The 26,419-nt window shown below is 42.3% G+C and overlaps 1 protein-coding gene and 1 pseudogene across 6 annotated transcripts in view; one reads left to right on the top strand and one right to left on the bottom strand.

Moving 5' to 3' along the window:
- The window catches only part of frmpd1a (FERM and PDZ domain containing 1a), a 51,775-nt gene that overhangs the window by 21,697 nt on the left and 3,659 nt on the right, over positions 1–26,419 (bottom strand). For 5 of the 6 annotated variants that reach the window (XM_089006094.1, XM_089006095.1, XM_089006093.1 and 2 more), the window contains exons 2-7: positions 20,271–20,375; positions 13,653–13,775; positions 12,711–12,874; positions 7,202–7,304; positions 7,063–7,108; positions 1,721–1,825 (exon numbers count right to left, since the gene is read on the bottom strand). In XM_089006094.1, coding sequence (XP_088862220.1) covers positions 1,721–1,825; positions 7,063–7,108; positions 7,202–7,304; positions 12,711–12,874; positions 13,653–13,771 — 537 coding nt within the window. In that variant the 5' untranslated portion in view covers positions 13,772–13,775; positions 20,271–20,375. The remainder of the gene's footprint in view (positions 1–1,720; positions 1,826–7,062; positions 7,109–7,201; positions 7,305–12,710; positions 12,875–13,652; positions 13,776–20,270; positions 20,376–26,419) is intronic. The other variant, XM_089006090.1, reaches the window with a different exon arrangement.
- On the top strand, positions 7,806–9,326 carry LOC148892236 (uncharacterized; annotated as a pseudogene).

Below are 26,419 nucleotides of genomic sequence, written 5' to 3'. Positions count from 1 at the left end.
CTGATATTTTTAGTTAAATGAAAAACACCAATAAAAATGACTTCAAAATGAATCCGGAAATGGCCAGTTTCAGAAGGTCCCACCCCTTGTTCGTGACGTCACGCCAAGACGGCTTGCCTCTCTCGAGAATCAAAACAATGGCTTCAGATTCGGAGAAGATGTTTTCTTGTTACTCATCCAGTTATGAATATGATTCAAATAGTCCTGAAGAGGAAAGCATAAATGTTTGCAATTGATTCAAGGAGTCCTCCCATATCAATTCGAGCCGTCAATGACAGCAATGTAGCACCCGGAAAATGCAGAAGATTGCGCCCAAGCTTCGTTGGAAATGGGCTGATTTGTCAGCTGGGAATTTGTGTCAGCGAATATCAAATAGTTGTCTTGGTGCAACACACAACGATTCACCATGGCGTTATTTATGTGTTTTCCTTCTAATTTCGCCATCAACACGGATCAACACGAAGTTTTCAGACGAAACAAAGTACCCAAAATGCATTGTGTGTCGCTTTCTCGGTCAGTGGCGGTCCAAACATGACGTCACATGGGGGTCGTCATCAACTCGAAAACAAGACTTCATGAATATTCAGCGCAAGTCTTAAAACTTAAACTATAGCTATATGCTGTGGAATCTTTGTAAAATATGCTCAGTCGAAGTCATTTGAAGTGATTTTATAAACTATGGACATAACTTGTCCGGTGGTGTCGGTCGTCCTTTAATGCTTTAGGTTTAGTATTTCCGGCCCAAACACTCCAAATGCTCCTGGCCCGGCCCCTCTGTCAAATTTTAGAACCCAATGCGGCCCGCGAGTCAAAAAGTTTGCCCACCCCTGCGATAGATAGATAGATAGATAGATAGATAGATAGATAGATAGATAGATAGATAGATAGATAGATAGATAGATAGATAGATAGATAGATAGATAGATAGATAGATAGATAGATAGATGGATGGATGGATGGATGGATGGATGGATGGATGGATGGATGGATGGACGGACGGACGGACGGACGGACGGACGGACGGACGGACGGACGGACAGACAGACAGACAGACAGACAGACAGACAGACAGACAGACAGACAGATAGATAGATAGATAGATAGATAGATAGATAGATAGATAGATAGATAGATAGATAGATAGATAGATAGATAGATAGATAGATAGATATCATCTTCCCTGCAAATCCCATGCCAGAACATGGGTCTTCAAGCTCTGCACGTTATTCGCAGTCATTATCGCGATGTGGCCAATATCGACTTGCATTTTCCCTGAAATTAGTAAATGGGCACTCCAGTCTCTGTGGTATCTTCCATCCAGCTAATTTAACATCCGGTAACAGAGCCAGGCTTGTGTGATCAAAAAAGCTATTACTTGTCTCAAGTGTATAATTATACGCAAGTGAGTTTACGTCCAAGCAAAACTTCCCACAAACAAGACCCATTTATAAGCGTTTTTGAACCACTTACTATTTTTCAAGATGACGTATACAGTATATGTTGTTTTGAAATTCAATGCTGGTGCAAAAGAAATATTCAATCTGACCACCAACTGTCATAGTTGTCAGGCAGCTGTTTCAGTATGCGCTGATATTGTCCATGTATTTTTGCATGGACAATGACATTTCACATGCACAGCTTCCAAAACACTACACTATCTGAATCACGGAGAAGAGAATGAGTCTACAAGTAGTGTCACCAAAATTGTTTTCACACAAACCTGAGAGTGGCCATTGACCTCCACTTCCTCGGCAAAGTGAACTTTTACAGGATTGGACTTAAGCTTGGCCCTCTTCTCAGCCGTGATGAACGATGACTTTGGACCCTGAAAGAGATACAAGGTACTAAAATATCTGCAGAATATTGTTTTCATTTAATCAACACATAATATAATACAAGTCGGCCAAATGCAGGCTATGTACTTTGAGTGACAAGATACAATTTAGAGGCAAACCATTTTCCCCAACTTGGGCATTCAGCACTGCCAGTGAAGTATTAGGCAATGTTTTTATACAAATTGCATATACACTATTGCCATGATGAAGCCACATGATTGATATCCGTCCAGTCTTTCATGTTCAATGGTATATGGTGTCCTTTAGCTCACTTGTGTGCTGAAGCCTACCCGAGCTGGAGAAAGGTGGGGACTGCTGAAATCGTAAATTTGCTACACGGATACAGATTGAATTGCAAAGCTTGGAGACTTGCCCACCAAGACTCACATACACCCAACATACATTCAAGGTGGCCATGTACTGCCATGTTAGGACCTTGGTGACTGGAGAGCTGGACGTATGATATTAAACCCCATTGGTGTGACAGTGATTTATATACTTGCTAGTCATAAGAACACACATTTGAATGTTGTACATTGCTTCCACACCAGATGAAGGCACACACAAATGCAGTATATCAGAAAGGGTGTTAAAAAAGTTCAGTGACTGGAATTGTACCCAAATGACAAACTAAAAAAGGGGGACATTGCCTTAGTACTGACAGTCTATAACTGACGGATGACTGCTTCCAAAGCACTAGGTGATAGGGTGATTTTAAGTACACATTCTTAAACATCTCCTGTCACTTTGAATATCCACAGTGTCACTTTGAATATCTACACTTTTGTATTTTTTCACTTTTGGTTTGATTGTAACCTCCCACTTCTCGATAGTTTGTAGCTGATGTGCTTTATGTCTGTGTAAGCTCTCAGTCGTACAGGAGTGGTCCATCGATGAGAAGGTTTCTTCAGCCGTCATCTGTACAAAAGTGAAGGTTTCGGACGTTTCGCCTCCTATCCAAGAGGCTTCGTCAGCGTACTAAAGTCTGACTGGTCGTATCGGCCCCATTTATATATCCCTAATGTCCAGACATGGTGGCGCCGGACGCAGCTATGATAGGTCCCTACTCTCAGGTTGGGGGGGGGCAAGGGACCCCTCCCTGTGGCCCCACTGATTGTTCCTACATTCCTGACTAACGACTGGCGTATTACCCCCACTCCCCCCGGTATCACCTCATCAGCATAACGACCCTCATCAGCATTGCGAAAATTGCCGAACCTGTTTTGCCTAAGCAGGCTATTGTATGAACGATCCAAATTGAACCTCACCCCACCAGACCGGTTTAATGAAGGATTTTGTTGTTATATAAGAATCGCCTCTTTTACCCCCCTTTCAAACCATCTATGTTCTTTCGCTAAGATTTTAACCTCATTGTCGTCAAATGAGTGGTTGCTAGCTTTTAGGTGCAAATGTACTGCCGATTGAGGCCCACTAGTATTATCCCTGCGATGTTGATAAAGTCTTTTTTTGAGAATTTGTTGAGTCTCCCCAATGTACTGCTCTTTACAATTTTCATTCTTACAATGTATGGAATAAACTACATTACTTTGTTTTTCATTTGGTAGCCTATCTTTTGGATGCACTAATTTTTGCCTTAACGTGTTTATCGGTTTGAAATAAGTAGGAATTTTATGTTGCCAAAGGACTCTGTAATTTTTCAGAAACTCCTGCAATGTACGGTACTGCTACTCCTCTCCTTTTTGAATCTTGAGAATTATTGGTTTCGTTCGCTATTCTTTCTTTCTGACATTTGTTGAATGACCACTGAGGGTACCCACAGTTAGTGAGTGCTCTCCTGATATGTTTTGACTCCTTTTCTCTACCTTCAGTGCTAGTTGGTATTAGTTTAGCCCTATGCTGGAGGGTTCTGATAACTCCTAGTTTATGTTGTAAAGGGTGGTTAGAGTCAAAAAGTAAGTATTGGTCAGTGTGCGTAGCCTTCCTAAAGACTTCTGTTTTTAGCGCTCTGTCCTCTTTTATAATTACTTTACAATCCAAGATTGGCAGATTCTCTGCATGAAAGAACCAAACTTAAACCGGATCACATCTGCCAATTATTAGAAATCTGCCTTAACAGTACGTATTTTCAATTTTGGGAAAATTTTTATAAACAAATTCATGGTTGTGCTATGGGCTCACCAGTTTCACCCATAGTGGCTAATCTTTACATGGAAGAGATGGAGAAACAGGCCCTCACATCCTTCCCGGGGACAAAACCTAGACACTGGTTTAGATATGTGGACGATACTTTTGTCATAATTAAGAAACAAGAAATTCAATCCTTCACAGATGACCTCAACTCTGTAGACTTCAACATTAAATTTACTCGTGAGGACATTCAAGAGAACCAACTAGCCTTCTTGGATACTTTTTGACTCTAACCACCCTTTACAACACAAACTAGGAGTTATCAGAATCCTCCAGCATAGGGCTAAACTAATACCAACTAGTACTGAAGGTAGAGAAAAGGAGTCAAATCATATCAGGAGAGCACTCACTAACTGCGGGTACCCTCAGTGGTCATTCAACAAATGTCAGAAAGAAAGAATAGCGAACGAAACCAATAATTCTCAAGATTCAAAAAGGAGAGGAGTAGCAGTACCGTACATTGCAGGAGTTTCTGAAAAATTACAAAGAGTCCTTTGGCAACATAAAATTCCTACTTATTTCAAACCGATAAACACGTTAAGGCAAAAATTAGTGCATCCAAAAGATAGGCTACCAAATGAAAAACAAAGTAATGTAGTTTATTCCATACATTGTAAGAATGAAAATTGTAAAGAGCAGTACATTGGGGAGACTCAACAAATTCTCAAAAAAATACTTTATCAACATCGCAGGGATAATACTAGTGGGCCTCAATCGGCCATACATTTGCACCTAAAAGCTAGCAACCACTCATTTGACGACAATGAGGTTAAAATCTTAGCGAAAGAACATAGATGGTTTGAAAGGGGGGTAAAAGAGGCGATTCTTATAAAACAACAAAATCCTTCATTGAACCGGTCTGATGGGGTGAGGTTCAATTTGGATCGTTCATACAATAGCCTCCTTAGGCAAAACAGGTTCGGCAACTTTCGCAATGCTGATGAGGGTCGTTATGCTGATGAGGTGATACCGGGGGGAGTGGGGGTAATAGGCCAGTCGTTAGTCAGGAATGTAGGAACAATCAGTGGGGCCACAGGGAGGGGTCCCTTGCCCCCCCCAACCTGAGAGTAGGGACCTATCATAGCTGTGTCCGGCGCCACCATGTCTGGACATTAGGGATATATAAATGGGGCCGATACGACCAGTCAGACTTTAGTTCGCTGACGAAGCCTCTTGGATAGGAGGCGAAACGTCCGAAACCTTCACTTTTGTACAGATGACGGCTGAAGAAACCTTCTCATTGATGTGCTTTATGTAAAAAAAAAAAATCAGCAGTACCTGATAGGCTCTTTTGAAATGATATCACACCCCTGATTGTATACCAACTCAGAGGAGGGAGGTGGCTCGCTTTCTCTCTTCCCTGCTGCCCTTGAAGAAACATGCGTTTGTGCAGTTCTAGAGATTAAAGAATCTTTTCTCTTACTTTTGTTTACTGCTCGATTCTTCCATCAATAAGTAATCTTCCCGTTCAAACTGAACAGTAGGACTTCTTATGTCTGTTGACTAAACCAGTTCAATAGAGATGGACGTTGACAGTCTGCTACTGACGGACTCCCATTGTTGACACGAGATGACACCATACGTCGTGTGTCTTCCATTTTTAATTGTGTAGGTGAACATACACTTGAGTCATAAGACAGGATTGACAATGGGCTCATCTCATTGACCTACTTCAATGTTCCTAGGTTCCTAACTGGATGTGTTTACATGCTATTACTTCTCACAAGAAATTCTTGTCAGGAGTGAGGTGGTAGAAATGTATTAGGGTGATGAGACCAGGGCTCCTCTGTGTTGTCATTTGATGGTGGCGTCTTCCGAAGATGACAGAATGTCACTGACATGTCATACATGCACCATCTGCCTTTTAGCATTGTTACTTTGATCACAAATGTCCACTTTATATTTCAAGTGTGATTTAAAAAAAATCAACATCAAAACGGTTTTGCGTCACAACTTTGAATGTGTTGGCACTCGTACTACTTTTTGATTTGTTGACACGATAACAAAAATCTAAAATATCTGATGTCTTATATTTTATTCATGTGTATTTCCAATTGAACCGTTATGGTGTTAATTTTCTGTCAAATATTGGTGACATCATTCATTGTGAGGATACTTTTTGAAACGATTATTTGCCATTTGAGTCACGTATGCTGGTGTACAGTATCTTTTGTATCATTCCACCGACCTTGCTCTGGGTGATTTTTTTTTTCCTTTTTCCCAAGATCTCGGGACCTATGTTGAAAAGATGTTGGAAATGATAGTGCTAGGGAGGATCCCGGAAGAATCTTTTAACGAGTGCAGGGGTGTCTGGCATAGAAGGCTGGGAAAGTTCATTTGACCTTGATGGGATGATATTGACGGGGGAGTAGGGGCATATTTTTAAATTTGGATGATGAAAAATAGAAATATTATTTTTGTCACACCAGTTCTGCATGGGACCTTTGTGACAAACCTCAGATGCCATGGTAAGTTGATCAACTGGCTAGTTGATCAACAAATTGTGTTCATGGAACACAATTTAATGCACACTCCAATACATTTTTGAACCCCAGAAGAAATATAAAGCTTAATAATTTCATCTATTTTGAATCTGAAATGACAATTCAGAGAATTTTTAGCATTTAAAGAAAGTTGGAGTTCACATACAATCATCAAAAACATATCTTGTGTTCACAAAAAGTACACAAAAACTTAATACGGTTTTATTTATCAACGTTTTATTGATGCAATTTCTACATGAACTTGATGCTGTATCATTATCTTGTGCTAATGAAAATCTTCTTTGTATAAAACAGTTTGAAACGTCTTAATTTTTTTCCTCCTCAATTTGATTCCAACTTGATCTTGGTATCACTCCCTGGTACTTTCTACTATCTTCGTGATTGCTTTATTTTCTGTATATGATAGCTGTCCATGGTAAGAACATTGTGACAGATTCAGCTGTTGTTAAATCACTATATGAATCAATATGTAAAGTATTGTATTGTATTGTATTGTATTGTATTGTATTGTATTGTATAATTTCAATCTCACTCTGCTGCTTGTAGATATGACATGGTGAGATAGTGTGACTTACCAGTATTGTTCTGAGTATAGTCACAGACAATGACTCTTGACACTCTCTATGAAAAAATAAAAAAATAAAAATGGAGCTGGTCAAATTGTGCATGCATTGTTTGAGGTGGTTAAATGAAGTTGGAGGTATAAGTGTAGACCTGATAATTTCAGCAGCTTGCTCCGGGGTCAGGTCATCGACAGCAACATTATTGATCTTCACAAGCTGGTCGCCAGAGAAGAGCCGACCATCTGCAGGACCACCTGGATACATAAAATGTATTTGTACTGTACAGGTCTGATTGCAGACGCGAAAACCATCAAGTTATATGGATGTGCAATGATGTGGCCAAGGCCAGGCCTCGCCAGGAAGGCAAAGCAAATGGTCTTTCTGTTAGGAAAGAAAATTCTGATAATCAGGGACATACGAAAGAGGATTAGGGTCACTGAAGAAAACAAAATATGATTTGCAAAATTCTGACTTTAATCTCAGAATTCTGAGATTAAAGTCAGAATTCTCACTTTGTGACGTTTGTGAAGCTATTCATTTTTGGCCCCGTCAGCGTGTACAGCACGTAAGTGTGGCTGTGTTCTCTTTTGGAGGAGCAGAGGGTGAGTAAACAGTGCGTTCTGTTTGTTTCATTTAATGGCCGTTGTGTCCATAGTTAACGTGCTCCGCGTAGCTGATAGCTCCGTCGCTAGTCTGAATACTGTATAATGAATGGATGCACCCGGTTTACATTCGCGAATAAATAGATAGTAACCATGTGGCCGGTTAGAGAATCACTGCAGTTAAAATCATCGTGAATTGAACACATTGTGATCACACGTCCTGTAGTTCTGTGTGTACATCATTTTAAGTACTGTTTAGGCACACGCACGCATCAACGAAGTCAAAAGTTGATGAACGGCTGTCTGAATAGGGACTTTATTTTGATAGTTGCATGTTGTAAGGCAAATATTTCCCAGTCATTTTCAAGCATCAATGTATCTTTGTCCAGTCTTAACAGTTTTAAACGTTTTAGAGTTGCAACATGTTTGCATGTGTGTTTGATTTACAATTGTTGAGATCAGTATTACATTTGTGCTTAATATTTTAAAATGAAGTGATTATATGTTATGATGATTGAATGTTTTTTTTCATTTATTCGTCTTGTTCCTATACAGATTGACAGTGATGTTATAGTACTGATGGACGATTCCACGCTTGCCAATTATGTCCCTTGATCATAGCATTCTCTGAAAATGCTATCTTGAACAAATCACTCATTGTGAAACGCATTCTCCCAGATAATACAGAAGAAGCTGGCATTGCATCTGGAGTATTGAGAGATGTTCTCACATGCTTCTGGCAAGAATTCTATGACCGATGCGCCCTTGGTACAACAATTAGAGTACCATTTATTCGCCATGATTTTCCAGCAGAAAAGTGGAAAGCAGTTGGGAAAATCCTTGTGAAGGGTTACCAAGATTGTTGCTATTTCCCAAACAAACTTAAGTTTCCTTTCCTTGAGCAGGTGCTTTTCAACTCGGTCCACAGTGATCTAAAAGCACATTTTCTGCAGTTTGACAAAGGGCGATTTTCCATGTGATGAAACAGTTTAAGCAGCCAGGAGCGTGAAGTACTGATGGAAGCAATGAATGATTTTTCAGAAGTGGACCTAGATGAACTTGTGAAAGTCCTTGACAACTACGGCTGTACAAAAAGAATCTCTGCTGAATATACTGCAAGAAATAGCACACAAAGAGCTGATCCAAAAGCCCATGTTTGTGATTGAGGGAGGTTATGCTCCACCGTGTCCTGATCAGTCCAGAAGAACTGAACAAGTTGTGCTCGGACTTACAACCTACCTCAAAAAAGGTCTGCCAACTGCTGAAATTTGCAACTGATTTAACCCCACAGCAGAAGGATGTGGCAAATCATCTGAAAAGGTTCATTAGGGAATTGGATGAATTCATGCTACAGAATTTTCTCCGTTTTTGTACTGGATCTGATCTTGTTGTAACCAACGCCATTCTTGTGGAGTTTCAGGAAATGACGGAGTTTAGTAGAAGGTCGGTGGGGCACACATGTGGAAATGTTCTGCATATTGCTGACAGCTATGATAATTTCCCAGATTTCCGATATGAATTCAACACCGTTCTTGAAAGCAGTATCTGGGTAATTGACATTGTGTAGCTTTTTAATACCAAGAAACTGTGACGAAGACATCGTAGGTTGTATCAGCACTACATTGCTTTTACACTACATTACAGTATATTGTTTTGTGTCATTAATACGTTTGTTGAAACAATCTTTGCATTTTTGCTGTTTTATGGTTTGTATACAAATCACTTGCATTTGGTGTTTTATTACAGTAATAGTTCTGTGGAATGTTTTTATACATAAAGGCCTAAAAAGTTATGCATAACCATCAGATGGTTGTTTCAACAGTTTTGCTGTGTTATTTAGGTGCATGTTTCTTTTATTCAAAATAAAATATATCATTGAATTCAATTTTTGACTGCACATTAATTAATGTTGAAAGTTAATATCCTTGTGTGTAAAGGTGGTTTAATAACATTTTACAGGTATTTTCTAATGGATTTCTAATCCTCACACCGACCTCACAATCCAGAGGTGCAAGGTTTGATTCTGATTCTGACCTGTTTAGAGTCTCCAGCTACTCCAGATCTGCCAATATTTCACTAACATGCATGGCAGGTTAATGGAACACAATAAATTGTCCTTGTCATTGTGAGCACTGGTGGTTATTCGTCTGTGCATTGAGCTTGGCTGGCAACTGGTTCATGGTGTCCCCCGCCTACTACCCAATGAGTGCTGGGATAGGCTAAACAGCACACCTCGTGACCCTTGAGGATAAGCAGATCGGAAAATGGATGGAGAGATTTTATATCATGATTAAGACATTCATTCACTTGTGATCTAGTAACCCTCACAAGGGTCACAGGGCAGGCTGGAGGCATGGCAAAGTTGTTTTAAATAATGTCTGTGTACTTCCAACCTACCACTGAATGCCATTGAGAGGAGTCGAAAAAAAAACTGGTTTGTGGAGTAAATTTGAACCTTCATTTTCACATTAGTACAAAGTCCAAAGGTTGCATCAGTAGACATGTCAAATATACTTCAGTAATTCCTCTCTCAACTTAACATACAAGTCACACGCATTGAACGGATCTGATGGTGTGTGCCATTCATTTTCCTCTATAAGCAGGCAACACAGTTAAAATACAGTTTCATCACATGGAAAATCGCCCTTTGTCGTGCACTCTTCCATACATGCAGTGATCTCTTCCGTTCCAACAGGTTTTAATTGATCCTCCGCACTGTGCATCGCAGGAAATGAATCTTCCTCTTATTTTGTGTGAGTTCCACGTGTTCACAACTTCATCCAGCTCATCCTGAACAAAAAGCATCATTGTTTGAGTATATCTTCACCATTCATCAAATTAAAAAAAAAACCTCACAAAACATTTTTAGACCTGACCTGCACAAGATTAAGAAACCAGAACCGGATAAGACTTTTACAATTGTACTGCCGCCGTTTTAGTCATTGTGCTCTTCTTTATCCCACGCCTACAGGGTCAGCCAATTTTATAATTTGTCATATTGTATCTTGTGACACAACAAATCCTTTTGAATGGCACGCAGATGTAGCCAGCGATAACCTTGCATCTGTCCACTAGTCAGGATCTCGTGCTGGACAAAAGGCAACACATCTCCCAGGTCTGACTGGTTCTTTCTTAGAAAAAGACGTAATGTTTCGCATATCCTTTTCAGAGTCCGAACACTTCAAATAATTTGAGCATTATGCGATAAAATTGCAAGTATTTCCTTGTTGCTGAATCCAAGTCTAAAGCATAGCTTGGTCAAGTCATCCACATCTGGATTTTCGGCCACTGTTTGGGTTGCACCCTCCATCAGTCACTTTATCTGCACAAGAAAAGAAAGACGACAATTACAATCTGACAAAAACCCCAGTAGGCATTTTGAAAACATACAAGCAATACAAGCATACAGTTGTTTTTAATAATGTTTTCGCTTATGATAGTGTTAGTTCAAACGTAAGTAACTTCATATTCATGAAGCAGTCTAAAAGTAAATACAGTAGAGGGCGTGTGCACATACTGTTGTTAGGGTAATTCGCCATACAAACATCTCTAAACATCGCTCTGTAATCTTTGTTTACATTTTGAACTTCCTCGTATGTCATATCCTGCCTTTCTTTACACAATGTCGCATTTTTATTACGTCACATCCTGTCACGTCATTACTATGCGCCGCATAAATACTCCTGCAGGCCGTTCGTCTCGCTCTCTCTCCATGCGCTCCCTTCTCCGCGACACAGCAATGTCTCCAGCTCTCCCAAATTAAATCAACTTTCTGTTCAAGTCCTGGCTCCCTGATGATTTAACCATCGATCTCCATCAACACCCGTCGAAGCAATGAACCAAGGGCGAACGATAAAAAATAACCCAACACTGTACTTTCTTCGACGCGACGGTTTAATCAAGTGTGTTCAGTTCCCAATGATTTTAACTGCAGTGACTCTCCAGCCTGCCACTGTCTTCCACACGATGGGGTGTGAAATCAGGAGTGGTGTTGTTAAAAACAACGTTATGTGGCGTCACGGTGACATAGTACCAACTTAAATGGTTACTTTCTATATATTCACGATTGTAAACCGGGTGCATCTATTTATGATATTCGCGCTAGCAACTGAACTATAAACTCCATGGAGCACGTTAACTATGGACACAACAGCCACCAAATGAAACAAACACAAAGCACCGTTTACTCACCCTCTGCTCCTCCAAAAGTGAAATGATGTCTTCCGTCACTCCTCGGCCACGCAAAAAGTTGATAGGTGACGACATTACCGTATGACCTTTCTTCCGAGCCACACGCTGACGGGGCCAAAAATGGTTAGCTCCATATACGTCACAAAGTCAGAATTCTGACTTAATAATAATAAAGTCAGAATTCTGAGAATAAAGTCATAATTCTGATTTTAAAGTCAGAATTCTGACTTAAAGTCATGATTTTCCATGACGAAATAACTATGGACTTAAAGTCAGAATTCTGAGATTCAAGTCAGAATTCTGCCAACCATATCTTTTTTTCTTCAGTGGCCCTAATCCTCTTTCGTAGGGACAAGCTAGGAAGTAAATGTGTGAAATGTCGGCCCATTGAAGTGATTACAAAGCTCCTCCACTGTCTAGAATCCATGGCCGATTATGTAGTATGAATGAATGGTAACAGGTGGAGAGGAACTTGTCATTTTTAAGGAGCATTTTCCGATCTGCCTGTCTCTGTATGCCACTTGCAAACCGCGATGAATAAATTAATTTTGTTCATGAAGAGATAAAAGTTTTCTGGTCAATTCTTTATAATTTGCTTAATTTCCCAGAACAGCACGCTCGCTGATTTAGGCCGTCACTGAAAACCTGGATCCAAGAACATTTTGAATATCACTCAACTTGGGAACTAAATTATTGTACATTAAGAAATCGATGATGTACATTATATAGTTATTTCGTCATGGAAAATCATGGTTTACATGGATAAAAAACACAATAGAAATATTTCATGACCCTGGGTGGGAGATCATGGTTTGTATCCATGTACAAAGAGCAAAAGCGATTGACATTTGACCTTTCTTGTCATACCTTGGGTGACCTCTTGTACCAAGATAGGTAGCTGGGTAGAAAGTGTGAGGCCATGAGATTTGAGCTTTTGGTCCTTTTCGATCAAAACATTCAAGCGGAAGGGATAGTTCCTCTGCTCTGTGCTCACGGACTCTGCCAGTCTTCCATCTATTGCAACTCTGTCTCTGCGATCAGAAAAGAACACATTGTTAATTTGGATTGGATTGGATATACCTTTATTAGTCTCACAGTGGAGAAATTTACATTTCACAGCAGCAAAGTGATGAAAGGAATGAAAGTAGAATTTGCAGCTGATTGTCCTTTTTTTTGTTTTTTGCACAGGGTCAAAATTAGGTCCTGTCACGTCACTTGAGGCTCGAGGGCTGGGCTCGAGTGACGAAAGGAAAGCGGGGAGTGTGGATCCAAAATACACGGCGAGACAGATACTCGTATACAAAAGTCTTTACTGAGGCACGCATGAAAAAACCGCGACAGAATGAATCGGCACCGGATGATCGTTCCAGGTGTCCTTTTAAGTGTCATTGATTATAACGACCAGCACCTGCGAGGCTGCCGGCAGGGCTGACGTCGCTACCCGCTGGTCGCCAATCTGATCGGAACGACCAGCACCTATGCAGGTGCAGGCGGGGCCGACAGCGCCCCCCGTTGGTCGCCAACCAGATCATGACAGGTCCCTTCATATGATGTACGTACAGATTAGTTTTTATGGCTAAATTCACATGTTGTGCTTTTTAATCATATGCATTTTATCTTGCAGAAATTATGGTAATTGCAGCAAAGTCGGTCGCCATCAAGTAGCCTCTGCCTGCAACCCACAGAATACCATGTCGTTTGATAAGGATAACAAATTTCCCATGCCACATAGAGCGAATATGTACCCCCGATTATTTGTGATACCGGTAAGGACTATGCTTCAGATAACAAAGATGTCCAAAGTTTTACCTGCTCAAAGAGTGAGACCTGCTGCCCAAATCTCGTGAACGTCTCAGCCATCTGCCAACCACCTGCTCAACCCTGCTGGTCCTGTGAGATGTGGAGCGACTCCCGTCCTGCAGTTCCATTTACCTGAGAAGAGGTCAACGTCACTTGCGTCACGATTACGATGAAGTGTTACGTTTCAATTAATGTCAGATGCATAAGATTGGCGTTGAGTCAATAAAAGCATAAAATCAATCCATCCATTTTCTGTAACGCTTATTCCTCATTTTTTCCTCATTTCCAAATTCCTGGACCATCTCCCTCAGTTATAGCCACTGTATATCGTCCCCCGAAACCACATTGTGACTTTTTAAAAGACTTCTCCACTGTCCTCACACACCTCTCCACTCTGTCACCAAATATTATTATCCTGGGGGACTTCAACATACACATTGACAATTCCACCCATCCCCTCACCAAAGACTTCATGTCCTCACTGGAGAGTTTCAGCTTGCATCAATTATCTGATTTTCCCACGCATATAAAAGGGCATACCCTGGACTTGATATGCTGCTGTGGTTTTACCCCCGCCAACTGCACAGCAAATGAACTACCTGTAACGGACCATTTCCTTGTTTCATTTACCGTTCCCATCACACTCTCTCTCCCCAAGCCATCTCGCATCATCACTTATCGGAACATCAAACACATCGACACTGTCATCCTCACTGCAATGGCTGCCACCCTCAATCCGGACTACAACTCCCCCCCTGATGAACTTGTTTCCCGGTACAACACGGACCTTGCAAACATGCTCATGCCTTTGCTCCTGTAAAGTCCCGGTCAGTCCAATTGACCCAATCCGCCCCTTGGTTCACCGCCCATCTCCGCTCCACCAAGACGAACACTCGGCAACTGGAAAGACTTTACAGGAAGACCGGCCTCACTACCCACAAGGACATGTACACAGCTCACCTCACCCACAATACTATTCTGGACTGACTGACGCTAACACTGGGAATGCACGGACTCTCTTTTCCCTATACAACAAAATCATTCAACCCCCTATCTCTCTCCCCCCACACTTTCACTCCTCGGACACCTGCAACGCTCTGCTTCTGTTTTTCACTGAAAAGATCAACAAGATCCACCAGCACCTTGGCTCCTCTGTATCCCTCCCCTCCCCCAACCTTCCTACTCCCTATCAACTGCTGTCCTCTTTTAAACTCCCTCATCCCTCCTTAATTTCTGACCTCATCACCAAGTCCAAGAATTCCACCTGTCAGCTTGACCCCCTCCCTACTATCCTCATCAAATCTTGTCTACCCGCTCTCCTCCCTTTTATTTCACTCCTCATTATCCACTGGAATTGTTCATGTCCCTCTCAAAACCGCAGCTGTAACGCCAATCCTGAAAAAACTTGGTTCAGATCCCAATGATTTCAATAACCTACGTCCAATTTTGCATCTTCCATTTATCGCTAAAATTCTCGAAAAAACGTCGCCTCTCAGCTCCACTCTCACCTCACTCACAATAACCTCTACAAACAATTCCAGTCTGGTTTCCGTCCCCGCCACAGCACTGAATCAGCTCTCATAAAAATCACTAATGACCTTCTCATAGCAGCAGATACCGGCTCCCTCTCTATTCTCATCCTTCTTGATCTATCTGCAGCCTTTAACACCATTTCTCACCCCATCCTGCTCAACCGACTCTCCACTCTAGGCGTGACACACACCCCACTTAGTTGGTTTCATTCCTACCTCACTGGCCGCTCACAGTTTATCCATATTAACTCATTCACTTCACGGTCCTCTCCTGTGTCTTCTGGTGTGCCCCAAGGGTCTGTTCTGGGACCCCTTCTCTTTATTACATACCTTCTTCCCCTTGGTGATATCATCCGCAATTTTGGCATTATTTTTCACTGCTTCGCGGATGACACCCAGCTCTCCAGTAAACCCGACACCTCTCTTCCACCTGCATCCCTTACACTTTGCCTCTCAGAAATTAAATCCTGGTTTTCTCATAACTTTCTCAAACTAAACAGCGAAAAAACGGAACTTCTCCTTGTCGGTACAAAATCCACCCTTCACAAAGCAAACAGTTTCTCTTTCACCATTGACAGTTCTACCGTGTCCCCCGCCCTTCAGGTCAAGAGCCTGGGTGTCATCCTTCACTCCCATATAAATAACATAACTCGGTCTGCATATTTTTACCACTGCAATATCAATCGTCTCTGTCCCTCTCTCACCCCTCACACCACTGCTATCCACAGTCTCGTCACCTCCCGTATCGATTATTGTAGTTCGCTACTTTTCGGGGTCAATCAAAAATTTCTCCATAAACTCCAACTAGTCCAAAATTCCTCAGCCCGGATCATCACTAAAAACCCCTCCTTTCACCACATCACCCCTGTCCTCCAACAGCTCCACTGGCTCCCTGTTAAACTCCGTATTGAATTCAAGATACTTCTGTTTACATTTAAAGCCATCCATAACCTTGCCCCCCCCCTATCTGTCTGACCTAATTCAAATCTCCGTTCCCTCTCGGGCCCTCAGATCCTCTTCCTCCCTCCACCTCTATATGCCCCCTGCCTGTCTCACAACGATGGGGTGCAGAGCTGTCAGCCGCTCCGCTACCAAACTCTGGAACTCACTTCCACCCAACATCTGTAACATTGACTCCCTTCCTACTTTCAAATCTCACCTGAAAACCCACCTGTTTAAACTTGCCTAAATGGTCTAGTTCAGGCATGGACAAACTATGGCCCGTTAGGCTTTTTAATCCGGCCCGCCGAACCTGCCCAAATTATAGTAAAAACAGTGTCTGAAACTCATGCCAAAAAAAAAATAGCGGACAACAGGGCAGGTAACTGAAAAGTTGCCTGCACCATTTTTCACAACTTGAAGCACAATGAGACATCTAATCACATTTAAAAAGATTGTCACAAAGTATAAAGTTTTTTTTTAATCAAGAATGTACCTACTACAAATGCTACCTTGCTTAATTTACGGTAAATGTTCATGGCTAGATTTTGCTGCAGTAGTCGATTGTCATTGTGTTGCACAATGCAACTATTGCATTGCTTCCTACGAACCACTAAGAACCACATAAGTCTCACGTACACTTTACAGTCACGGTTTAATGTAAATTTACGTTTTGTAGCGTCACATATGTTGTTAGCTTCTTTTGAATCTTTCTTCTGGGCTGAGGTTCTGTGCATCTATTTTGGAAAATTATATGCAATTGCACGACTTTATTACGCTTGAGAAAGTCCGGAAGAAAGAAGCAGGCTTCTGATTGGCTGCTGTGCCGAGTATGCAAATTTCACTGCAGGTAGCCTATGTCTGTGTGCTCGGCGACGGTACACGTGTATTGTTTGCGCGTGAAGGCGAGGGCGTCAGTGAGGAGTTTGTTGAGCGGTCAGGACAAACCATCTATGATTTGGCGGAATTTAACACAAGTAGGTATTATTGAGCTTGAATATTTCATTGTGGAATAATATGTTTTGAATGTTGAAAGTGATTCAATTTTTCAATAAATGTTGATTTCTTTAACTTTGCCCCTTCAATGAAAACTTATTAAAAACAGACGCAATCTTGATGAATCACAGTGCATATGTTATTTTAATCTATTTCCATTTCCTCCTCCAAGTATCTGCGAAATAGTATGTAAACGCCATATTCGTTGAGTCAAATTTATTAACTGATCTGGGATATTTTTCACATTTGAAAGACAGTTAATAAATTGGGTTCTTACTGTGCTATGAGGTTTGTACACACTACATTTAAAGGACAACCGGCACCATTTTTTTGTGTTTCCCACTGACATCAGAAAAACGTTTTATAGCATCTAAAATACCTAAAACAGGCAGACTGATATTTTTAGTTAAATGATAAACACCAATAAAAATGACTTCAAAATGAATCCGGAAATGGCCAATTTCAGAAGGTCCCACCCCCTTGATCGTGACGTCACGCCAAGACGTCTTGCCTTGCTCGAGAATCAAAACAATGGCTTCAGATTCGGAGATGTTTTCTTGTTACTCATCCAGTTATGAATATGATTCAAATAGTTCTAAAGATGAAAGCATAAATGTTTGCAATTGATTCAAAGGGTCCTCCCATATCAATTCAAGCCATCAATGACAGCAATGCTCCCAGAAAATGCAGAAGATTGCGCCCAAGCTCCGTTGGAAATGGGCTGATTTGTCAGCTGGGAATCCGTGTCAGCGAATATCAAATAGTTGTCTTGGTGCAACACACAACGATTCACCATGGCGTTATTTATGTGTTTTCCTTCTAATTTCGCCATCAACACGGATCAACACGAAGTTTTCAGACCAAACAAAGTAACCAAAATGCATTGTGTGTCGCTTTCTCGGTCAGGGGCGGTCCAAACGTGACGTCACATGGGGATCGTCATCAACTCGAAAACAAGACCGTGAATATTCAGTGCAAGTCTTAGAACGTAAACTATAGCTATATGCTGTGGAATCTTTGTAAAATATGCTCAGTCAAAGTCATTTGAAGTGATTTTATAAATTATGCCTTGTCCGGAGGCGTTGGTTGTCCTTTAATGCTTTAGGTTTAGTATTTCCGGCCCAAACACTCCCTCCAAATGCTCTGTCAAATTTTAGAACCCAATGCGGCCCGCGAGTCAAAAAGTTTGCCCACCCCTGGTCTAGTTTAATCTGCTGTTTTATTATTTATTGTTTTATTCATGATTTTACTGTTTTGTGTATTGTCTTTGTTGTAAAGTGTCCTTGAGTGTTCAGAAAGGTACTTGTAAATTAAATGTATTATTATTATTATTATTATTATTATTATTATTATTATTATTATTATTATTATTATTATTAGGGTCGCGGGGGGAGCTGGAGCCTAACTCAGCTGTCTTCGGGCACGTGGCGGGGGACACCCTGAATTGTTTGCCAGCCAATCACAGGGCACACAAAGACGTACAACAGTCACTCTCACACTCACACCTAGGGACAATTTGGAGTGGTCAATCTGCCTGACATGAATGTTTTTGGAGTGTGGGAAGAAACCGGAGGACCCGGAGAAAACCCACACGGGCCCAAACTCCACACAAGGAGGCCGGACCGGGACACGAACCGACAACCTCGGCACTGTGAAGCCGGTGTGCTAACCACTCGACTGCGCCAAAAAGCATAAAATGTGCAATCATAATCTCACCTAAAACGGAAACACAAATAGACAGTAATTCATGTTGTACTCAGTACATTCTCTACTCATGAAGAACACTTTATATAAAAAAAAATCCAATACAAAATAAATCAATTAAATTACTGAAATGATGGATGATTAGATGGATAATCTAGGCTCTGGTGTATCCCACAGCTGCAGGAAGCAATATCCAGCAGACGTGCTTTGCTGATGATGAGCATTAGCACCATCCATTAGAGGGAACAATCGGATGAGGCGGGAGAGAAGAGAATAAGATGCCAATTGACAGAAACAAAAACCGAGAAGTGCGGAGGGCAGAAAATGAACTGTTGAAGGAGGAAAAAGCTTAGGGGTGGAAGTGCCAAGTGACACAGTGTTGAATATTGTCTTTTGACAGTCTGTTACTTTTCCTTTTTTCCTTCACCCGTGCATTCTCTGGCATAATTTTTATCCTTCTTCACTCGCTTTCTTCTCAGGTTACAGAGACAGAAAAAGTGTTCACTTCAGTTGCTTGAGCTCACGTTAATTATTTATTCGTAGAATCCCATCATGATGTTCCAAAACAATACATTTATATAACCACCATAGTTCTAAATGAACACTCGACGATCTGCAAAATGTGAGTTTAAATTAATTGTGGAAATGTGTGAATAAAATTTATGACATCTCTTTTTAGGACTATATATGTGAACCGTTTAATTACACTGCCCGTTCTTTAAATAAATTGGTTGGTCCTGGATTTTTGTTAGCTCGGCATGGTAGGTGTGACGAAGCTGCACTTCCCGGCAAAACAGAGATTTCGAGAATGGATAAGATGTGTTGATATTCTCTTATCATTGTTTTAATCTATAGCCATGTAAAAGCTGTTTGTTTTGTTTCAAAAAGATTCTGCACATGACTATTACAGATGGTTTTATTTGGTGAAAAGGTGCACAACTATGTTAAATGCGTCAAAGATTTTACCTCAACAGTCGGCATATATTGTCTCACTCAATACATCACAGGTGTGTGATAACTCGTTCGTTAATTCAGTGTTTTTTGTTGCATATACTTGTTGGTAAATATATGAGTAATCATTTATTTTCCATTTTCGTCCAAACTTTGGTTGGGAAAATTAAAACCGCCAGAATTAAAATTGTACTTAGCGTTCTGAAGTCACAGTACTGGTAAATGAGATTACGAAGTACTGTCAATCTACAGGCAAAGACGGAGACTTTGTGCATCACCCACGCTTAGCCAGATTAGAATGAGCGTCTCCTTCACCTTCGAGGTCTGGTTAGGGCAACGGACTAAGTGTAAGTGTATCACAAAGTGTCTGTGGTTCACTACACACTTCCCTCTCACTGTCTGGCCAACTCACTATTTATTGCACATCCTGCTAATCGTCTAATCTTGTCATTCGTCTTTGTATCTCCACATACAGTTGGTTTTAGATTCAGAGACTGGCACACACCTGCTTTCAACCCTTTGTGTCAGGGCTCCACGTGGGCGCCACTTAAAGTCCCATCCTGCTATTTCTCCATCCATTATGCTGCTGTGGAGGACCAGTCTTCATGACCTGATGACAACAGTCAAACAGTCATGAGATCCATTGATGGAGAATAGAAAAACAAACACTCAGTAAGTGAAAGGGGATAAAACAACTCATGGCTCCCATGTCACTCATTCTTTTTTGACCAACTATCGTAACCATGATTAAGATGACTTAGCCACATTGGCTAAGTCAGCATTTTAGAATGACAATTTCTTTCTCTTCAAATCAACAATTAATTCTAATCCATAATGCATCAATAAAACATATTATTTCGTTAATAATGAAAACACCTTAGGTGGTCTGATTTTGAGAAGGCTCTCACAAGTTTAACAGGGTCAATCATAAGCAAACAAATAAGCAAACACATATCAATATCAATTACAGGAGAAAGCTCTCTCCCTATGTGGTTACCGCACTTAGCGCTGCATGTCGCTGCAAAAACGGGAACACTTCCCTGCAAATATCCCTAATCAAATGTTTTATGTTTACATGGAGGCAGTAAGAAGAAAAGTGGGCAAGTGCATGTGGTACAGTGAGGGAGAGAGAATGAGAGAGAGAGGGAAAAGAGAGGGTGAGAGAGAGAGGGGGGGGTAAAGAGAGAGAGAAAGAGAGACAGACAGACAGAGAGAGAGAGAGAGAGAGAGAGAGAGAGAGAGAGAGAGAGAGAGAGAGAGAGAGAGAGAGAGAGAGAGAGAGAGAGAGAGAAATTAATTGACCAGCGGCAAGGTTGGAAGAAACTCCAACAAAGGAAAGACATACAAGAGAAAGCAAATCAAATGGCAGAAAGAAAAGTCAAAAGAGTGGGATGGTCCTCCAATGAAAGAGTAAAGGAGATAAACACAGCAAATAATCACGAATTTCGGAAAACAACCGGGGAGAGCGAACGAGACAGGAAGCGGTGCATGATGGTTCTGCCAAAGTCTTTGTGCTGTTTGCTAGATCCCACTTTCCCAAACTCCAAACACCATCCATATTTAATGAGGACCTTGCAAAGCCCAGGAGAGGTACCGTCAGGTCAACTGTCTCTGGCTCTGGACATTTCCTGACTCTAACTCTCACTTTAGTTAGTCTTTCTGTTGTCTTTCATTGCCTTCCTTTATGGTACACACAGTGCATTGAAAACCTCAGATTTAAATATTTTTAATCCATATTTTGTATGATTAATGTGCATAACGTTTTGTCTCATTTTTCTCTTGTCAAAATGAAAATGGTCAATTCAAACGTATACAAATTGAGATGAACATAAACATACATTTTTCGAATGTCACGCCAATATCTATGCTTCCCCAATTTTCAAGGACAAAAGTGATATTGTTTGTAATGAGGTTAGACCAATTAATTCTTAGTGAGATACAATATTTTAACCAACAGTCACTTATGGCTTTTTGACGAACCACACACCACATCAATGGCACATATGGAATTACCGAAGAAAAATACACTCCAATAAGAAAAGAATGACAATAGGAAGCAAATACGTTTTCAGACGGTTTAACGCAAGGGTGGGCACTCCTGGTCCTGGAGAGCCACCCTCCTGCATGTTTTCCAAGTCTCCTTGTTGCAACACACCTGATTCAAATGAGCAGGTTCAATGTAAGGCTTCCGCAGAGCTTGGTGATTATCTGATTATTTGAATCAGGTGTATTGTAACAGGGAGACTTGGAAAACATGCAGGAGGGTAGCTCTCCAGGACCAGGACTGTCAACCCCTGGTTTAACGGGTTTCAAGTTATTTAGAATATGGAAAACAATTTGATATGTGACGTAAAATCTGAATTCCATCGTAACCATTGTGGCTGTCCAGAGGCCGGTCCTCAGGCCAAAATTGTTCATTTTGTCTATTAGTCATTTGTTTGGTGTATCCACACTGCTCAAATGTGTTGTGTTTGCAGATAACATGACTCTATATTATTGTGGGGAAGGTATAATACAGGTTCTGAATATGGTGAAACAATATCTTAAAAGAAGAATAATATGGTTTGATGAATGTTAAAAAATATCGTTCAATCTTGATATTGAGTTACAGAATGAGAAACACCGGCGCTGGTAATTAAATGTTCCTGGTATTAATGGAGTCAAAGAATGCAAGTTTTGGGTGTTAGTCTAGATGAGGGGTGTCAAACCCTGGTCCTCGAGGGCCGCTGTTCTACATGTTTTCAAGTCTCCCAGTCGCAACACACCTGATTCAAGGGAACAGGATCGATGGACAAACCTGATTCGAAGGATCAGATCATGAGCAAGCTCTGCGGAAGTCTGACATGAGCCCATTCCCTTGAATCAGGTGTGTTGCAATAGGGAGACTTGGAAAACATGTAGGACAGCGGCCCTCGAGGACCAGGGTTTGACACCCCTGGCCGAGATGGAAATTTGAGTTGGAATTCACATATACAATGGAAAAATGATCAAAAACAATGGCTCTCTCAAACATCACAACGTTAATTTAAAGTCTCACTGAGTTGTGAACATCAAAACTATTGAATGCAGCCGAATGGCAAATAACCTGCTGATGGGTTGGAGAGAGGGTAACCCAATGGCACTGCCACAACAAGGCTGACTGGTCCAAGGACATAACACTGGCAAAGAACCACATGAAAGTCAAATTCCAAATGAAGTTTTTCCTCTTCACAAATATTCCCTTTCTGCATTCGGACAATGGAGCAAGCATCAGAATCAGAAAGCCTTTAATAGTCCCACTGTGGGGAAATTTGCAATCGACAGCAGCAAAATTGAAAGGGGTAAGGTGGGGGGGGGGGGTCAAAGACAAAACAAAGTATTCTATGCACAAAAGCATAAACTACTGAGTGAACTGGAAGGTTAGCCATTGTTATGTCGACGTTGTCGTTGTGGCTCTAATGAAACTAGAGATGTACTGTATTTCAGCAGAGAGCACACAGCCGAAAGTGATAGAATACCCACAAAGGCTTTCTGTCACTCAATAGAGAAGACGGAAGAATGGCCAAAACAAAGTTGTTGTTTTCATCATCAAATAAGAAGACACATTTGAGTTTGCATAAAGGTATGTGGGAGGCTCCCCAAAAATATGAGGATGGTGCTCTGTGCAGATAAGACATTGACCTTTTCAATCATCATTTCATTAAACCAAGAACAGCATCATGTTGCGGACATATGCTTTTCAACAGTGGTCAGTGCGAAAATGGTCTGGGGTTGAGAGAAATGGAGCAATTTTCCCTTGTTGGCTGCACAAAGATTGCTAAGATGTGGCAAGCTCAATGGAAACTTGTCTCAATCGACGCGTGGCCACAACTGCAGAGAAAATTTCCCCCAATCAATTATTGACATTGGAGGGGCGATTAGACAGGCGCATATATATATATATATATATATATATATATATATATATATATATATATATATATAAACTAAAAAAATAATGTAGCCACAAGGGGGCACAAGCCAGTGTCTTATTGCGCCGGTGCGCCCAGCGGAGAACGCGACGGGCGAATGAGTCCCGCCGCGAGAGAGGAGTCTATGTAAGTGCTCAGGGCTTCCCGTTCCGGTTGTGAAATGTGGTAAAGTCTGGAGTCCGGTAATGGAGCCCCTGGCTGCAAGTCAATAGCACAGTCATACGGTCGGTGGGGCATAACAAAAAATTGGCGGTGCTCCACATGGTTGCCCGCCACTCGGAGCTTAAGTGGGGCCGTGAGGTGGGTGACCCGGGCTTACAGTCGGCCATCCAGGTCGACGATCTCCTTAAGGGGAAGGAGATCGATGAGTTGGCAGCCCAATAAGTCGGCCAATTGGGGGTCGATGATGCACCCGTCGGCCCCCGAGTCAACTAGCGCCCGCACTGTTTGGGAGCTGGAGGGGCCAAATAGTTCGCTCTCCAGCTCCAACCGCATGACAGGTGTCGTGGACTTAGCCCCCAACGGTTGCGTTTCGGTGGGGACTTACATGGGCCGTAGGTCCTTGGCTGGGGGCCTCGGGTGCGACGAGCCCTCGGGTTGGCGCGGTCGTCTCCCCCCCCTATCACCATAGGTTCGGGGAGTCCCTCCTGGGGCTGCGCACGGTCGCTGCCGGGTGTGGTCGACCAAGGTCGGCTTCGGGGTTCCTCGGGCCGTCGGTCGCTTAGCTCCTTTCGCCGCTCCCGGAGACGATGATCCAAGCCGATGACTATCTCGACGAGGTCGTCGAAGGTGGTGCCGGCGTCACGGGTAGCCAACTCGTCCTTTAGGTCGGAATTCAAGCCGCGACGGAACACCCCCCTCAACGCTCGGTCGCCATAGCCGCTGTCAGCGGCCTGGATCCGGAAAGCGACGGAGTATTCTGCGGCCGAACGGGCCCCTTGGACGCAGTCGAGGATTCTCCCTTCCGCCTCGACCTCCGTCACCGGATGGTGAAACACCCGGCGTATCTCGGCCACGAAGTCCTGATATGAGGCGCACAGCTCCGGGCGGGACTCTCATACAGCCAGCACCCATGTTTCGGCTTCTCCCGCGAGCAGGCTAGTGATGAAGGCTACCTTAGCCTCATCGCTAACGTAGGCGTCAGGATGTTGTTCAAACACGAGCGCACACTGCATGAGGAATTGAGCGCAGCGCCCGGTTTCGCCTGCGTAGCGTGAGGGTTGGGGCAGCGGTGGATTGCGCCTGCCCACGGGCGGGGAGGAAGGGACGGTGAGGGTGGCGATGCATGTTTCCATCTCCTTGAGGCGTTGAGCCAGCGAGGAAGTAACGTGGCGCATTTCTTCGATCGCCTGGGCCAGCTGGCTCGAACGCTCTGCCTCTTGAACAAGGGCGGAAAAATACTTCATCGCCGGCGGGGTCCATGGATGGTCGGAGTATTGTGTGACGACGCTCGAGTGCAAAAAAGGCAGGACTCGAGCGACGGGGTTTGGCGAAGGGGAAGGACCCGAAATATACGACGTGACAGGCTTGGAAGGAGCAAGAGTCTTTACTGAAACATGCATCAAAAATAACAAACAGGGAAGAGTGGAGGAACTAACAATGGCAGACCTGGTAACACGGTAGTGGTGACGGCGACATCCAAAAATACTCCGACGGAGAACGGTAGTGAGCGATAGGCAGATATAGACAGAAGGCACAATCAGTGAATGTCAATCAGCTGTGGGAACCCAGGTGAATGATGATTGGAGGGGCCGTCTCCCATGATTGGCGGAGGAGGTGACAGGAGGGGCGGGGCGCGCCCAGGTTTGCAACGAGATGTGACACCGCCGGCCATTTTGCTATGTTTATATCGATACAAAAGATACTTACGGTGAATCGATATTTGCTTCGGAGTTTCTATACAGTACCACAATTATCAAAATCTGTATCGGTCGCTGTATCGGTCGCGCCATTGGTTTACTTGGTCACGTGAGTTTGTTACGGGACCAGCTCCCGTGTAGCAGACGCCATTTTCTACCATCTTCAACAATGTCGACAACAATGGCATACATGTTTGCTATCGATTAAAGAATTGTATGTGCCATTTTGAGGCAACATTGGGGGAACATCTCTCACCCCCAAAAAAGAGGCACAAAATGGCTAGCTCCTATGGCCACCTCCGTTTCTTATATGGCGCTTGGATGCCCTCTTCTGGAGGCTTTTGGGCGCTACGCGGTTCTCAGACCCAACATACCTGATCAACGTAAGTAATGTAAACGTTGCAGTTTTGGTTTTTCATCCATGTATTTAATTGTGTAGCATTCAGATATCTTTATCGTTTGCAACAATCACTGTTTTTTTGTGGTTTCGTGTGAATAGAACGTGAGGATTTTGCGTTGGTTGCATTTTTGAAAGGAACTACAGTAGTCATTTAAAAAGTGTAAAGCCGTTTTTATTTTATGCACAAATGTATTTTTCACTTCACTATTGAAGCATGTTAGATACGCAATCCATGAACCCAATGATAAAATGACATGCCATATCAAAGATCCCCCGTTTACGTGTTGCCTCTCCCCCCTTTAATGCAGTTCGGCGCAGGACGGATATATTGACAGTACGGTTAAATCGACTTTATATCGATTTTTTCTAACTCCCGAGAATATCGATATAACGAGACTTTATATCTATCTATCTATCTATCTATCTATCTATCTATCTATCTATC

The sequence above is a fragment of the Hippocampus bargibanti genome, linkage group LG10, assembly GCF_051943395.1.
Source record: "Hippocampus bargibanti isolate YZ-2025 linkage group LG10, ASM5194339v1, whole genome shotgun sequence".
Classification (NCBI taxonomy): Eukaryota; Metazoa; Chordata; class Actinopteri; order Syngnathiformes; family Syngnathidae; genus Hippocampus; species Hippocampus bargibanti.
The sequence above is the reverse complement of the archived record's forward strand: the minus strand, read 5'-3'. Positions and strand labels throughout refer to the sequence as shown.